Below are 16,325 nucleotides of genomic sequence, written 5' to 3'. Positions count from 1 at the left end.
GGCAACACTAAGTGAACATAGCCTTTCTGTGTTTTCATTCCACTCTTGGTTTTGGTTGCAAAATATGTGGGAACATAGCCAAACTGTAAATTCGCTCAGCCCTAATCACAACCCATGTTGATTTCTTAAGAAAAAAAAAAAATTTGCGACAGATACTAATGTACTGATCTGATCAAAATATACCCAAAAAATAGAAAGTAATCTGCTCTGGAATATTCCATCCTCTTAGAATATAGAGAAGAGTCGGTTTTAAGGAATCTTGTTATTTATTTTCAGCAACTTTTTCAATGTGTCTTTTATTTTGTTACTTTCAACCTCACAATAAAGATGAAAAAGGTCTAGCAAGATTTTGTCTACTCTCTAATCTTTACACATATACGTATTATGAATTGCACAAACAACCTACGAGAAAAAAATATAACCTTGTCTATATGGGATGAGGAAAATTAGTTGTTGTCTTCCTTTTAGTAGTCACAAACAATGGCTGATGGTCATTCCCATCGCTGCTCTTGTCACATAATTCCTTCAGCGTACAATCTGTTCAGCCTGGGGACAGGTTATTAGGATACAAAGTTCCTCACAGAAGCTTCACTCCATAATGTTCCTGTAGGTCGAAGTTCTTACTCATTCTTGCTTCTTAACTCTGCTAGTTTGCTAGTGAGGAAACTCCACCTGAAGGGCGTCTCCTCTGCGCGCGGAGCTTCGTTGTGTTCCTCGGGAGGCTCCGCCAGGACTCCTCTCGCCTCAGAACGTTGCGCATTGCTCTGTTGCCACCGGCTAGCGAAGACATTCCAGAGGGCCGAGGAGCTTTTCTGTGGGGGCGTCTCTGAAGTGCGATAAGATGGATTCCTGTAGAGAAGCAATAAACCTTATTAGTCCTTCTTACCGTTGCTTACAATCATTTACCTTGTCATCTCCACTGAAATTGACATTTACTGTTCTGTCTCCATCTCCGGTTGCTGCTCAACTCCCTGATCTGTTTCTTCTTCTTCTTCTTTAGTAAACAATGAAGCTACAGTTCTCCAACCAAATGTTCCTTGAACCTATAGGGTAGAGGAACATGCATCAATATATTATACATTAACCCTTCACCACTAGTAATATACATTTACATTTTATTTTTATCCAAGAACTCCATCGAAATATCAAAACTGATCAGTTTCTTTGAAGTCAACAAAATGAGGTTTACCGGCCTTATGTGCTGAGATCATTACACTCACGGAGTCACCTTGGAGAAGATGTTAGATGGGGTGCAAGCCTTTCAGCGTTCCCAATGTGAGGTAGAGCCGGCAACGCCAAAGTCTGTCATAACTCGGATTATTGGGGTGGTGAAATTATGTTTCTTTCGGGTACGGGGTAGTAGGCTCTGGGCAGGGGCGTAGCTAGGATTCCTGTAAGGACCCCCCCCCCCCTAATCACATGACACAGCACAGTTCCACAGCGTTCCGTCCTCCCACATCACACTGGGAGCAAGGAACGCAGAGGGACTGCACCAGGTCATGTTAGTATGTGGTTGCTGGGAGCTGTAGCTACCATGGGTCAGACCATGTTTTGCTGTCCTGCCACATGGGCACCGTAGCAATTGCGTGGTCTGCCTTCATGGTAGCTACGCCGCTGGCTCTGGGTCTCATAGGGGGTTTCTTTTTTGCACTGACATGTAAACTATTTAACCATGTGTTACTATAATAAAGCAGGTTACAGCCCCTGTGTCCATTAACTTTATACTAATCCAGTATTTTTGTAGACAATACAGAAGAGTGAATACATTTATAGCTATAGCTGTATCCATATTTTCTGCACGGAGCCGGCAGCCTAAGGAATATGAGCGCAGATCAGTTCAGACTCTGATTTGCTCGTCTCTAGTAGACAGTATAAGTTGTATGACTGCCTCCCAACTGTCCACCCATAGATGATGTCACTGGACAGAAGGGTTCGGCATGATGAATTTTTAAAACCCGACCATATTGTTCTTGAAGGAGATAAGCTGTCTGGCTGCGGTTTACTCCTCCAATCTTCATATAAAACTCATTTATCTTTGGCCGTGCTGAACTCTCATGTGTATGGGAAGACCAGAGAGATGACTGGCAGCCGAATGATTGACAGCTATTGAAAATGTATTCATATACCAACTATTTAATTCTTAACATGGCATTACTGTGGGCTGGCAAAAGTCAGATTGTATTATGCCATGGAGACTGTTAGAACATTATTGTTCCTCCTGGGAACAGGCATCCAGCTTAAAGGGGTTGCCTGGGATATTTCAATAAACTAGCATTGCAGTTACTTCTGTGGGTGCTGTATGTTCTATAGTCACTTTCATTATTTATTTAGAGCTTATTGTGTTCTCAGGCTCAGTCACATGACTGCTCTTCCTGTGATTTCTTTACTTCCTGTGATGTCATATGAATGCTCTAACTGCAATTTCTTTACATCCTGTAATGTCACATGACCGCTCACAGAGGTTAGCCTTGTGGTGGGCACAGCCATATTGTTATTAATCCCCCCTCCCCCGATTGGTTAGCCTATCCCACCTAGATGAGCAAGTTTGGCTAACATTAATATGTAATATGCGGTTCAGGGAAGAAAAAGAGCGCTGCACCTCACACCTATGGCTGACACTAGTGCCTCTCGTCTGCATAAAAAACAGAATCAGAATTTTGTGTATGAATTGATCAAGCCACACTGCCCCATATACCACGTGCAGGTATCTGATACACATGGGTCCCTACACTAAGTCCACACTGTGCCGGTCAGTGGCCACCACCCCCGCAGGCGTGCATGAGCAGGGAAGGGGGGCCATGGAACAGCCCTGCAACCCCCATGCCACAGGACCAGACCCAAAAATGCGGGCAGCCTGTGGTGCTGGCTGGGACTTTTTGGGGGGGCATTTTGGGTCTGGTCCTGTGACATGGGGGTTGCAGGGCCACTCCATGGCCTCCCTTCCCTGCATGTGCACGCTTTGCGGGGGTGGCGGTCACTGACAGACACGGTGTGGAGTTAGCGTAGGGACCCGTTTGAACCAGGAGACCTGCACGTTGGTACACGGGGCGATATAGCTTGATCAATTCATATTCCAGCATCCTGAAGTTGTTGTTTTTTTAAAATAGGCTTAGCAGCATTAGTATCAGCCATAGGTGTGATGTGCAGCCGCTCCTCTATCTCCATGTCGGATTTTGTATTTTTCTTCCCTTTCTGGGCAGCTGGCACTCCCCTTTATAAGACCCATGTGACCTAAGTCAGCAGAGCATATACCAGTGCTCACACGACCGTGTCTCCAGGTTTTTACCATTCTGTCTGCAGCAGTTTTTGGTGAGTGTATTACCATATCCATACTTGTGTTCTTTGGGGGCAGCCTTCCTCGCTGGTGGTGCTGGCTGGGATTTTTTTGGGGGGGCACTTTGGGTCTGGTCCTTTGACATGGGGGTTGCAGGGCCACTCCATGGCCTCCCTTCCCGTCATGTGCACGCTTTGCGGGGGTGGCGGTCACTGACCGACACAGTGTGGAGTTAGCGCAGGGACCCATGTGAACCAGGAGACCTGCATGTTGGTACACGGGGCGATATGGCTTGATCAATTCATATTTCAACATCCTGAAGTTGGTTTTTTAAAATAGGCTTAGCAACATTAGTATCAGCCATAGGTGTGATGTGCAGCCGCTCCTCTATCTCCATGTCGGATTTAATATGTAATATGTATCCTGTTCCGCATAGGCACACACCTGTATCCTGCTCTGCATACGCACACACCTGTCTTCTCCTGTTCTGCATACAAACACACCTGTCTCCTGTTCCGTATAGGCACATGTGCTGTATATGTCATTTGGCAGGGTGGCAATGCCAGCATAGTGCCCCCAGTGTACCACATACCCCTTTTTAGCTCTTTCGGTGAGATAAAGGGCACATCTGACATAGGATTCCATGACACATGCTTGGGAACAGTAAACTTTAGTCACAGTCCCTTTAAGGATACTGCATAAAGCAGGTTAACTAAAGACTTTGGCTTGCAGGCACTTTGGTATTGATGTAGCTTGGTTGCCATGTGGTTCGGAGGTACTTAAAGGGAACTCTGTCTAAATAGGCTAAACTCTGCTTTATAGGATCCTCACAGTTTAGCTGCTGTGATTAAGAAGAACTGTCCCTTCAGGTATCTGTGACAATTGCCCGAAGAAAAAAACGCCGGAAAAACGCTGAGAGGATATTAAATGCTGGGGGCCCATGACCTGGAAACTCTTCACAATGGAGGTAAAATGTTCCCCATGGTTTGATCTTTATAGACAATCAGAGGTAACATTGAGAGGCTGGATTTAGTCCTGGAACTTTCTCCCTAGTCGCATGTCTCTTTCTGTATACTGTTACTCAGTAAACTAAGGAAAATGTACAGCCTAATAGCTGACTAAATGGTGCGTGTCTGACTAGCAGGAGCTAAGCTGGCAGATATGCACTGACCAGAGGCCGAGATCAGGCTGGTTTACACTTGTTTAGGTCCACCCCTTTCTAGGGTAACAAAGAGCTGGACTAGGGACTGCTCTCATTGGGTGAAAGCCATCATGTGACCAAAGCATCCTAGTTCCATACACATAAATACAGCACAGATGTTAACCTCTGCACTGGCCATATGATTTGCTGTGACAAGTAATGCAGCAGGACATGCACAGAATATACAATAAACAAACACATTTTACACTGCTAAGCAGCTCATCGGCCGCACAACAACCCTATGTGTAAAATAGCTGGGAAATGGGTACTGGTACACTGCACTATTTTTTTTCTCTCAATATATTTTAGTGCAGACTTCAGAATACATATACAATAAACATACAATAGGTCTGAATGTATCAGAAACATTACAAAAACTAAAACCTTAACAATGAGAAAGAAAAACAAAATAAAATAAGAATATACACGATCATGAGAAAGGAAACTAAATCTCTACATCATGTTGATTAAGTAAGTTTGAGTGCTTCCAGGGTGCCCTCCGTTTCCACTTTGGAGGAATGTAGGCTTGTAGCAACTTTGTTCTATATGGATTGGTTCCTCTTGTTTCAGGATACTGTCCTGCACTTTTAGGCTATGTTCACACTACGTAAAACAACGGCTGTAGTTTTCACCGCAAAACTACGGCCATTGTTTTAAGGATGGTACGATACAGCAATTTGTACGAACTACGGTCGTACAGTTCACACTGCGTATAAGACTACGGCCGTAGTTCGTACGGACCCGTGAAAAATGAACCGGTAATTTATTTACTGAGTGGTTTATTCGGCTAGTCGCAGTGTTTCAATTAAATGACATGTTTCAGCCCGATTAAAAACATGCTAGGAATCAAAATTAAACAACGGCCGTAGTTTCACGACTAGCCCGTATGTTCGTAATTCTACGGCCGATGTTTTGGGCTCAAAATAACGGCCGTTATTTTACGTAGTGTGAACATAGCCTTAGAAGTATTTACGGTGGGGATGAGGGTGATCTCTGACTTACAAGTAGTTTAGCACTACTCTTGCACTACTCTTACAAGTAGTTTAGCAACTTTACTTGGACCAAAGATGGCGTCTAAAAGAAAAGTCTCTACGTCTCCCATGTCCGTCCACTAACACACTCCTGACTAGACTACACTGGACACCGACTAAGTGTGGGTGTGTACTTCCTCTCCCCATGTGACAACTTCCTACAGGAGGTGTAATATCCCCTGGGAGTGGTGAAAAAGAAAGTGTAAAGAGAAAAAGGAAAATAGAGATAGGTGAATAAGAGAAGAGAGCTCTTATTGGTGCGCAGATCATAAACAAGCAATAACCCATATTCACTACTGCTGTGCAATATACAAGTGCATATACAGATAACAGCGACATCTAGTGATAAAACTTAAGTATCACTTCATTACCACGTTAACTTGTAGTATAGGCTTTTGCGAGGGGTGCATAAACTAATAACACCCGTAGTGGGATACAACATTAACATAATGAACGCCACTCAACAGTTTCTGTTCCAAATTATCAGTGTGTCTCCAATGTCCACTTTAGAAGGAAAGGGGGAGGGGTAGTATGCAAAGAGACCATGCAAAACATTTGATAAGTTTGTGACAGGGATAGATTAGGAGAAGATTTGGAACAGAGGAGATCAAAGTGGCTTAATTTTTCAGCAGTGGCAAAAGATTTAACTCTTTTTATAGCAAAGCTTCTAAATTGTTTATATTGTCCAAACTGATTGGGAGGCAGACCAAGCAGCCGCTATGGGGCACTAAGCAGTTGGACAGTGACAGGAGGAGCAGACACTGCCACAAGTGCCACCCGCCACCTTAAATATGTGAGATGATCTTTGGCAGTTGATACTGCCTTTGAGTAAGTTTGGGAAGCGAGATGTGGGATCAGTGGTAATAGTTGACACTTGGGACACTGCATTATTAAAGGACTAATGGAGCTATAACGATACAAAAAGATCTTCAAAAAATCATTCATTTTATGCCAACCCAAGGAGCCAGGATCGGGGACAGATAACGTATTAGTGAAATTCTTGTTTCTTGTATCCAGTTGTTTCCCCTTAAAAAATAAATGGAAACCACAAAGAAATTGAACACAGCGGTAATAAATCCTAGACGTCAGAGAAGTCTCTCTTATTTACTATGGAATAGAATACATAGAAAGGTGAACCTAACAACTTATTACACAAAACCATTAGGAGTAATCGCAGATAGCACATAGAAGGGAAGATTTACATATAACATAGTAACCAAATAATTCTCTACACTAGTAGAACCATAAAATATAACATAGTAACCAACATCTCTACACTAGTAGTAATGTGGTGTCCGACCACGGGTGTTGCTAGTAGACAGACCCTTCCCAAAAGCCTGTACTCCAAGTGTAAGTGGTGATGTAGCTGAACCTAAGTTTTGCCATTAGATGTCGCTAGTATGTATATTTTATACTTATCTGTTGCACAGCTGTAGTACTCAAGGGGTTATTGTTGTTTGTGATTTGTGCACCAATGACAGCTCTTTCCTCTTCTCTACCCACTCACAGCAGGTATTACACACCCTGTAGAAGGTAGTCACATGGGGAGAGGAAGTGTTACTGAGTCTTAGTCACGTTGCTGAACAGAGAGGATGCAAGCCAGAACAGTCTCCTATCGGAGAACATGTCAAGTGTAGTCTAAGGTGTGGCAGTGAACAGACGCACATGGGAAGCAAGGACACTATTTTCTTAAAAGCAGCACTTCTACGCACTATGCAGTGCTAGACACTCTAAAGGTGCAGGACAGTATCCTGAAGAAAGAGGAACTGATCCGGATAGAGCAAAGTTGCTAGAAGCCTACGTACTCGCAGCGCGGGTGTAACCAGGAAAGCTTGCCCACTCTGCTCAACCCAGGTAACAAGGTCTGGGGCTTGTGTCACCCTCTAGGATGGGTCACGCGACACTGGTGGGCAATAGTCCGTTCAAAGACCAAAGAGTCAAAACATGGGCACAAGTATTCTATCTACTCTCAAGTATTCTACTTATTCTAATACTAAAGTTCTGTCAGAGCACAGTACTACATTGGGTTGGGACTCTCAACATCCTCCTCTCTACTTCTCTGAGCTTACTCTATTTCTCAGCACGCAACCCAGCCAGCACGGCTATTCTACCTCTCAAGCTCTAAACACAAAAGTCATGTTAGTCAAGTCCAAAGTATTGTATACCACTGTATCAAATATTCCTGCAGTAAAGAAGAGTTTATTTATTGTAAGGGGACTTAGTCATTCTTATCTCAGCACCTACACAGTAAAGGCAACTTCCTTGGGTTATCTCCCCTTTCTGTAGGTGGCGGTACCAATAGTTCGGATGGGTGACAGCTCCACTCTGGACAACCGTGATAATAATATTGTTTTTATTTGTATAGCGCACACAGATTCCGCAGCGCTTTACCTATCTGTATGTTTTTGGGTTTGGGAGGAAACCGGAGGAAACCCACGCAAACACAGAGAGAACATACAAATTCTTTGCCGATGTTGCCCTTGGTGGGATTTGAACTCAGGACTCCAGCACTGCAAGGCTGCAGGTTACTGACCACAGGGGAAAGGGTAAAAGCAGGTGTGCTATCATAACTGTGTGCTCAACCGGCACTGGCGTCACAACAACATAACACCCGGCTGAGCTATTCCCCGACCAACCACAACTGTAGTGGAGTCACACTTCACCATCTGGCAAGTGACCGGTCGAGCCTCACACCGGGGCTACACCACAGTAATATAACATATAACATAGTAGCCAACTTCTCTACACAAGTAGTAACATAGTATATAACATAGTAACCAACTTCTCTACACCAGTAGTAACATAGTAGCCAACTTCTCTACACTAGTAGTAACATAGTATATAACATGGTTACCAACATCTCTACACCAGTAGTAACATAGTAGCCAACTTCTCTACACAAGTAGTAACATAGTATATAACATAGTAACCAACTTCTCTACACCAGTAGTAACATAGTAGCCAACTTCTCTACACTAGTAGTAACATAGTATATAACATGGTTACCAACATCTCTACACCAGTAGTAAGGGTATGTGCACACTGAGCAATTCTCGAGGAATTGAAGCAGAAAAATTTCAGGCAGAATTCAAGCAGAATTTAATCCACCCATTAACTTCTATAGAATTCCTCTAGCAGATCTGCAGCAGAAAATTCTGCTCGGAAACTCTGCAGTGTGAACAACAGAGCAGAAAACCCATTGAACACAATGAGACATTGCCCTGTACATATTTTAAAGGAGGAATTTCAAGCTGAAATTCCTCTTCAATTCCTCACCTAATTCCTCGCCTTTTCCTCAGTGTGCACATACCCTAGGGCTATGTGCACACTGAGCAATTCTCGAGGAATTGTAGCTGAAAGTTTTCAGGCAGAATTCAAGCAGAATTTAAGCCCCCCATTGACTACTATAGGATTCCTCTAGCAGATCTACAGCAGAAAATTCTGCTCGGAAATTCTGCAGTGTGAACAACAGAGCAGAAAACCCATTGAACACAATGGGACTTTGCTCTACATATTTTATGGGAGGAATTTCAAGCTGAATTCCTCGCCTTTTCCTCAGTGTGCACATAGCCTAACATAGTATGTAACATAGTAACCAACTTCTCTACACTTGTAGTAACATAGCAACCAACATCTCTACACTAGTAGTAATAAAGTATATAACATAGTAACCAACAACTACACTAGAAGTAATAAAGTATATAACATAGTAACCAATTTCTCTACACCAATAGTAACATATTATATAACATAGTAACCAACAACTACACTAGTAGTAATAAAGTATATAACATAGTAACCAACTTCTCTACATCAACAGTAACATATTATATAACATAGTAACCAACGTCTCTACACTAGTAGTAACATAGTATATAACATAGCGGGGGAGGATGAAACTCAAGATTATATGGATTATATCACACAAAAAAGGGTAATAAATGTACCAGGTGTTAGCCCAAATTGGCTTCTTTATAATCCACCTATGTGGACAGGTAATGTATTCGCTTGTTAGCCCAGCAGCTACTGAGTTTAGTAGGCTATGGCTAATAGTACAGAGTATTGCTGTGGAACTTGCAGTGGGAAATCCACTGCGATATGGTACTTGTGAAACTGACCCACAATGTTCTTACCATTTATTTTTTTTTGCTAATACATTGCTTCAATAAAGTTATTGTACATTGTAATATAATTTTATTTAAACAAATGTATAGTATTTAATCTATTTGCATTTAGTGACAGCCTAAAGGGGTAACACATCGCCCTCCTGCTGCTGGAGCCAGGCTGAATCAATTGCCGAGTCAGGCAGCCCCAGAGGCTTTAGGCTGGAGCCCATCTGTTACACCGGGTGGATCGGTGCACTAAGGGTGGTCATTCTTCCCCCAGTGCACCAAACTGTCTAATTTGCATAGTGAATAAAGTCAAGAATCCCTAAAAACAGCGCTGAAGATCAAGGTAAAAAAAGTACCTTCATCCCCATCCTCATCCTCCGTGATCTATGGGAACATTACAGCTGGTTGAATGCCTGTAATCTGCTGTTAGTTTTCCTTGAAATAGCCGGAATTGGCAGTCATGTCATCTATTAGCGGCGGCTCTAGCTGAAAGCCAGGAGTCACTTTCAAAAACATACAGCCTCTCCAGGCATAAGAAAATATAGCTTCTATGCTTGAAAGTAGTAGAAAGAGTGGTTACTGGTCACTGTCCCTTGGATATTGCTCATAGATTATCTGAAAACTTGGTCTTTAAAGGGGTTATCTGGTTAGGGAAAACTAGATTGTTGTAAATATACAGAAAATAATCACAAAGCTATACTTACCTGTCCGCTCTTCCCCAGGGTACTCTTGTGGGTCACTGGTATAAAGTAGTAGCTGGGATACAGGTGCCAGGACAGTGCATAAATGCTTCAGAAGCCTCTGGGTCAGAACCTCTATCCTCTTCCTCATCACACAGGTGACTCTGGCCATGATGACCCATAACACAGCTGTATTGCAGTGTCACAGAGCGGGTGTCCACTGCTTCTAAGTAAGCATGTATAGGTAGATACTATGTATTATATGCTCTGAGACTGAAGTCTGTAGTGTTCTGCTCACACCACCTGGTGTCACTGTCACTCTCACCTTATGTTACACGGCTGAAAGAGAAACCATGCTAAGAGTTAAGTGTAAATTGTATTTATTATACCACTGTCTGATGATTTATGTTTATCTAATCCCTGAGTTAGCTACCTCAGAGGTCTCCAACCTATCCCAGAGGGTTATCTTAGTTCATTTGTTCAATTATATCCACTGAAGTAGCCTATATATAGTGAGGTTATGACTAGTTGGGACAGTTAGTTCCTGATTCCCGTCAGAGTGAGTGTATACAGAGAACCTGCTAAAGAGATTCTACCTGATTATCACTCCAGGACTCAAGACAGTAATCGGATAGCCAAGAACTCAACTGCTTGTGCTAGTTTTCCTAAGAGGCCACCCAGACAGTTAGATTTCCAACTAGGTGGGCCTATGTCCCTCGTCCTGTGTCACTCTGTGCCCTTAAAGATAGCCTAGACAGCCCATGAACATAGGTTTCTTACCACTGCCACCTAAGTGAGAACCCTAGGGTCTGAATAGTGCCCCGATCCTGCAACCAGCAGTCCACTGTCACCAAGGCTACGCTAACAAAGGTTATTCTAAGTCACTGTCACTAAAGCCAGGTCTATTGCAAGTATCTATTGTATTCAGAGGCTGTGCCAAGTGCTCATCTATATTCCTTCCAGCATCAAGGCTGTGCTCACTTAAAAGTATATTTTCTTAACTGCCAGCAACCCAGCTGTGAGTGAGAAGTATTCATTGTTCTACCAACATTATTGTAACTGTGAACAAACTGCCTATTGTATACAAAAAAGGCTGTATACTGTGTATTCATTTTCAGATTTGAAATACTTTATTAGTTTACGTTACCTGGCCTATGTAATTTCTATTGTAATACAACTTGCAATACACCTGTCCTACAAACCAAGAAGCTGTGTGTCAATGTATCCAGGGGTAGGCACCTACCACTCCTGACCACCATGACAAGTGGCCCAGCAGTACATACCACCTCACCCAGCAACATAATATCTGCCCCCCCTGGGTCGCTGCAGTATAATCCCTCAGATGCTGCCATCCAGAGTGGCCAGGCAGACAGAACAATCTATGTAGGCTACCAATACAGTAAGGAGGGAGGCGAAGGGACGGCAAGGCCAGGGGATGGTGTATGCCATAAAAGAAAAAAAAAATTTTTAAGATGAAAGTGTTGTTTGTACCCCTAAAAAAGGACCAATAAAAGCAACAGCTCACCCAACAAAAAAAACAACCCTCACACAACTTTACTGACAGAGAAATAAAAATGTTCTGAGTGTCAGAAAATTGCGACACCGACTCATTTTTAAAGAAAAAAACAATATAAATTTGGTATGACCCTCAAAAAAACTTATATCACATTGTAGAAACAAAGCCCCCAAAAGCCCCCACAAATAGTTTTAAGTTTCTTCATATTTTTACATTACGTAGTACATTACATGGTGCCATCCAGCAAATAGCAAGCCTTCATACAGCTACGTAAAAAAAATTAAAACTAGCTGCGTCTTTCAGGGGTAAAGGGTAGAGAGGAGTAAACTTGCCGGAAGTTTGAATTTGCATGAACCCAAATGATCATTATTTGAATCCTGGTGCCTGGAGAAGGTGGATGTAGGTCGAGAACTGCCTGGAAAACATAGATACACATGGCTGCTGGATTCAAACGCTGATTGTTTGGGTTCATGCCAACTCAAACTTTCGGCAAGTTCACTCATCTCAAGTAAAGGGGTTTTTCCATGGCAGAAAGGTCGGACTCTGTTATCTTTAGAGAAGACTGAGCAGGTATAACCCGCATATTAAATATTTATGGCAGATCTACCTGACGTCTCCGATGGGAAAAGCCCTTTTCTTCCTATGCAGAAAAGAACATGAATGTCAGTCAATTTGTAACCAAAAGTATAGGGATTCTGATTGTTAAGATGGTTTCTCATTACCTGTATATACTTGTTTATATGAGAAATGACTTTGTAGACAACAAAACACTGATTTGTACTTTCCAAAGTAAATTATGGTTTACTCACCTTTTTTGCAAGCTGGGACATGTTTAACCCTTCTTCTCCATTTTCTGGGTTTTCAGGCTCGATTTCTGTTGTTTCACTCTAAAACAGATGGTTCACATAACTTTACTCTTGTCTCACGTCATGGCATTGTATACTCATATGTTTATATTAATGAGGAGTCACTCTTACTACATTGACTCACTTTCTCCATCTAGTTATTTAGTGTTTAATTTATAGTCAATGGACAATAAGGCAGAAGAGAAGAAGAACATGAAGAAGAAGACGAAGAAGAAGGAGGAGAAGAATTGAAAAAGAAGAAGTAGGGAACCAGACACAATGGGGTCTTCAGAATGACTCCCAGGACTTACCAGGCCCTGCATCTACTGTATATATACAAACATCTATGATATTATTCCACACAGCACATAGCAGCAATAAGGTCATTGTGAATCACCCAGTAGATAGACCCTAGTGAAGAGTTTTTGGATCCACAGATGGTGTCTACAGGTGGAGCTTTGTGGCCCAGTAGGACAGGAGGACCATCTGATTATTATAAGATAAAACCTGACACAATCTATACCCATGAGATGCCTTCTCGTGTAATCCCTAAAGTTCTTACCTCTTCAAGCGTTTCCCCATCTTGCTCTGCATTGAATGTTTGCAGAACTTTAGCTTTATAAACCTTCCAGAAGCTTTGGCTCATGGTAGGAAATTCCGGGAAAGATACAGAAGAGAATGTCTATTGTAAGATCTGCTGATGTGGGATTCGTGGATACAAACTTTCTGTAATCAGTAAAATCTTCTTCCCAGTGACAAATGGCTGCAATATGCCGAACAGTTCCCGGTTTGACGTTCATCCAGATTTGCACGCTAAATGACCAGTAGTCTTCAATTATGTACCAAGTCTTGGAACGTACGGTGTCTCCTCCTAGATTGGCTGAGGATCTAATGGTGTGCACACTTCATTTAGGTATGCGTGGCATCTGACAATATGCAAAGCATCTCAGGTGCACAGCTCTTTGGCCTCATTGGCTCCGACACTCTTGGGTTTTGTGACCTCATTAAAGTTGCAGGAAGGTCTTCATACAGGGGAAACCTAATAGGTGACTTGTGAAAGGCTGAACTAATGCAGTAACAGAAAGAAAACGATTAGCTCTGACATTTATGTCATGAAGCCTCACGTCTATCCAATTTGCATCCGTTTCATAAATATTTGCCAGTAAATTCTACTTTAGCTGCTTAAAGGGAAACTAACAGCAGGTAAGAAAACTCTAAGCTGCTGCTATGTTTCCATAGTGCACCGAGCACCATTGATGGCAATTTCCTTAACCTTGATCCTCAGGGATTTTTTGGTTGAATTAATGGAAACATAACAGTCGGTTACAGTCTTATGGACTGTGTAATTTTACAATTTTGTCCATGCAAATGCAGATTTTTTTGGTGTTAAGGGGGTAATCTAGGGATAAAAATGATATGTGGTGGGAGGTGGGGTAAAAATATAAAGAACCTATAATCACCTGCCCCAAACCCCCATAGCCATCACACTAATGCTTCCAGTCTTTTGGCCTCTCAGCTCCTGATGCACAGTGCATAAAGAGAATTCTGTCAATCAATAGCAGGTAGGCAGGGGAGCAGCAATGAATAAATATGTGGACTGGAGCTTTAGTCTTTTCTGTGCTGCCATATAGTAGTTAGGCCCATCAGTGTCTCCATATAGTAGTTAGGCCTCTCTGTTCCTCCATATAGCAGTTAGGCCCCTCTGTGCCCCCATATAGTAGTTAGGCCCATCGGTGTCTCCATATAGTAGTTAGGCCTCTCTGTTCCTCCATATAGCAGTTAGGCCCCTCTGTGCCCCCATGTAGTAGACAGGCCTCTCTGTGCCTTCATATAGTAATTAGGCCCCTCTGTGCCTCCATATAGTAATTAGGCTCCTCTGTGCCTCCATATAGTAGACAGGCCCCTCTGTGCCTCCATATAGTAATTAGGCTCCTCTGTGCCTCCATATAGTAGACAGGCCCCTCTGTGCCTCCATATAATAATTAGGCCCCTCTATTCATCCATACAGTACATAGGCCCTTCTGTGCCTCCACAAAATAGTCAAGCCTTCTCTGTGCATTCATGGAGTTATTAACCTGCTCAGTTTGCAGTATCCCTCATGTAGCTATACCCCACATAGGTCTTCCTAGTAGCTTGCTCGCGCACTGGGAAACTGAGGGAGAGATCAGCCTCAGAGGCATAATGCTGCCTGCGTCCACAAGAGTCACTGGCAGGACAGGGAACCAACGGCTCCTTGCTCTGTCAGTGCACTGCATTTAACTATAAGGGCTCCTTAAGAATCCTTATAGTTAATAACTTAAGCACAGTACCCGAAGTCCAAGCACCCCTTTGCCTCTGCGGCCATTTTTTATTTTTGTGTTTTTGTTTTCTTTCTTTTCGCCTTCTAAGAGCCAAAGCGCTTTTATTTTTCACTCTCTAGCTATTTACAATCTCTAGCTTTTATTACGATCATATTTATGTAGATGGGAATTTTAGACCACTTTTTATTATATTTTTCTGATGTGACAAAAAGTTTGCAAGCTTTGCATTTTTTCCTCTTTTCGTTTCTGTTGTACAGCGGACGGACATAATGTTGTTATTTTTTCCAAGATTGGACAATTGTGCACGCTATGATATAGAATCAATTTATTTATTTTTACGTTTTATTTGTAAAATGGTAAAAGAGGTGTCATTTAAACTTTTAGCTATGTTCACAAAACATACATTTTATAAAAAGAACACTGTGGGGTCCTGATCAGTGACAGGAGCTCAGCTTGTAGCTAAGGGCGCCCTGGTTTCACCTTTTCACAGTTTCTTGATATGTCCTTCCTTTCCTGAGATATTAAAGGACTGAATAAGGATCAGGAGGGAAGTGGTTTAGTAAAAAAACTGAACACAAGAACAAGAGGACACAGTGAGAGGTTAGTTGGGGAATAGATCAGAAGCAACGTGAGAAAATAATACTTTACTGAAAGAGTAGTAGATGCTTGGAGGAGACTTCCAGCAGATGTGGTTGATAAATCTACAATAACAGAATGTAAACCTGCCTGATATATACATATATCTATCCTAAGATAATAAGAAAGGAAATAATATAAAAGCCGACTAGATGAAGCCTGGGGGGGGGGGGGGGGCTTTTTCTACTGACAATCTTTTATGTGGGTTTAGTTTCTTTGACAATTCAGGTAATAGTCACATGGGCGTGACCCTAATTATAAAGGGGATACATATCAGGTGATGGGCGGGATTATACAGTCAGGGGTTGTATATCAGACATACGTGCCCCTCAATGTAAGACATTTACGTTCATCACCTGATATTCACTCCATTATTAAAATGAAGTTCATACACATCTGACTAGTTAATGGGCCCTGTCAAAAAAAAAAAATATTTTGATTGGCCAGAGAGACATATGAAAAATTTTGATTGGTCGGGGTCTGAGTGTCCAGGAGAACCATCCATGTACAGCACGTTTCCTCCCGGCTGTCATGTGACCTACATGGACTTCTAACACAAGTCTATAGGCTGTCTAGGTCTCAGAGCCTGACCGATAAAGACTTTAGATATGTCTCTTTGATTTTTTGAGTCCTCTATTGTCGTCTGCACTAGGACATAGTTGTGATAAGATCTGGATGTACAGAAACACAATACTTCTGCTGTGACATCGAAAGGAAAAGTAACAAAAAG

General features: G+C 42.3%; 1 protein-coding gene across 1 annotated transcript; it reads right to left on the bottom strand.

The window, feature by feature from the left end:
* Window positions 1-280: 280 nt before the first annotated feature.
* C5H1orf232 (chromosome 5 C1orf232 homolog) lies at window positions 281-13,305 on the bottom strand. Its single transcript, XM_069972551.1, has 4 exons — window positions 13,222-13,305; window positions 12,624-12,701; window positions 937-1,043; window positions 281-849 (listed from the first exon to the last, which is right to left on the bottom strand). Exons 1-4 carry the CDS (start codon window positions 13,303-13,305, stop codon window positions 621-623), a joined length of 498 nt encoding a protein of 165 aa, XP_069828652.1. The 3' UTR covers window positions 281-620.
* Window positions 13,306-16,325: the final 3,020 nt, after the last annotated feature.

This window comes from Dendropsophus ebraccatus, chromosome 5, assembly GCF_027789765.1.
Source record: "Dendropsophus ebraccatus isolate aDenEbr1 chromosome 5, aDenEbr1.pat, whole genome shotgun sequence".
NCBI lineage: Eukaryota > Metazoa > Chordata > Amphibia > Anura > Hylidae > Dendropsophus > Dendropsophus ebraccatus.
This window is presented reverse-complemented; position numbering and strand designations above follow the sequence as displayed.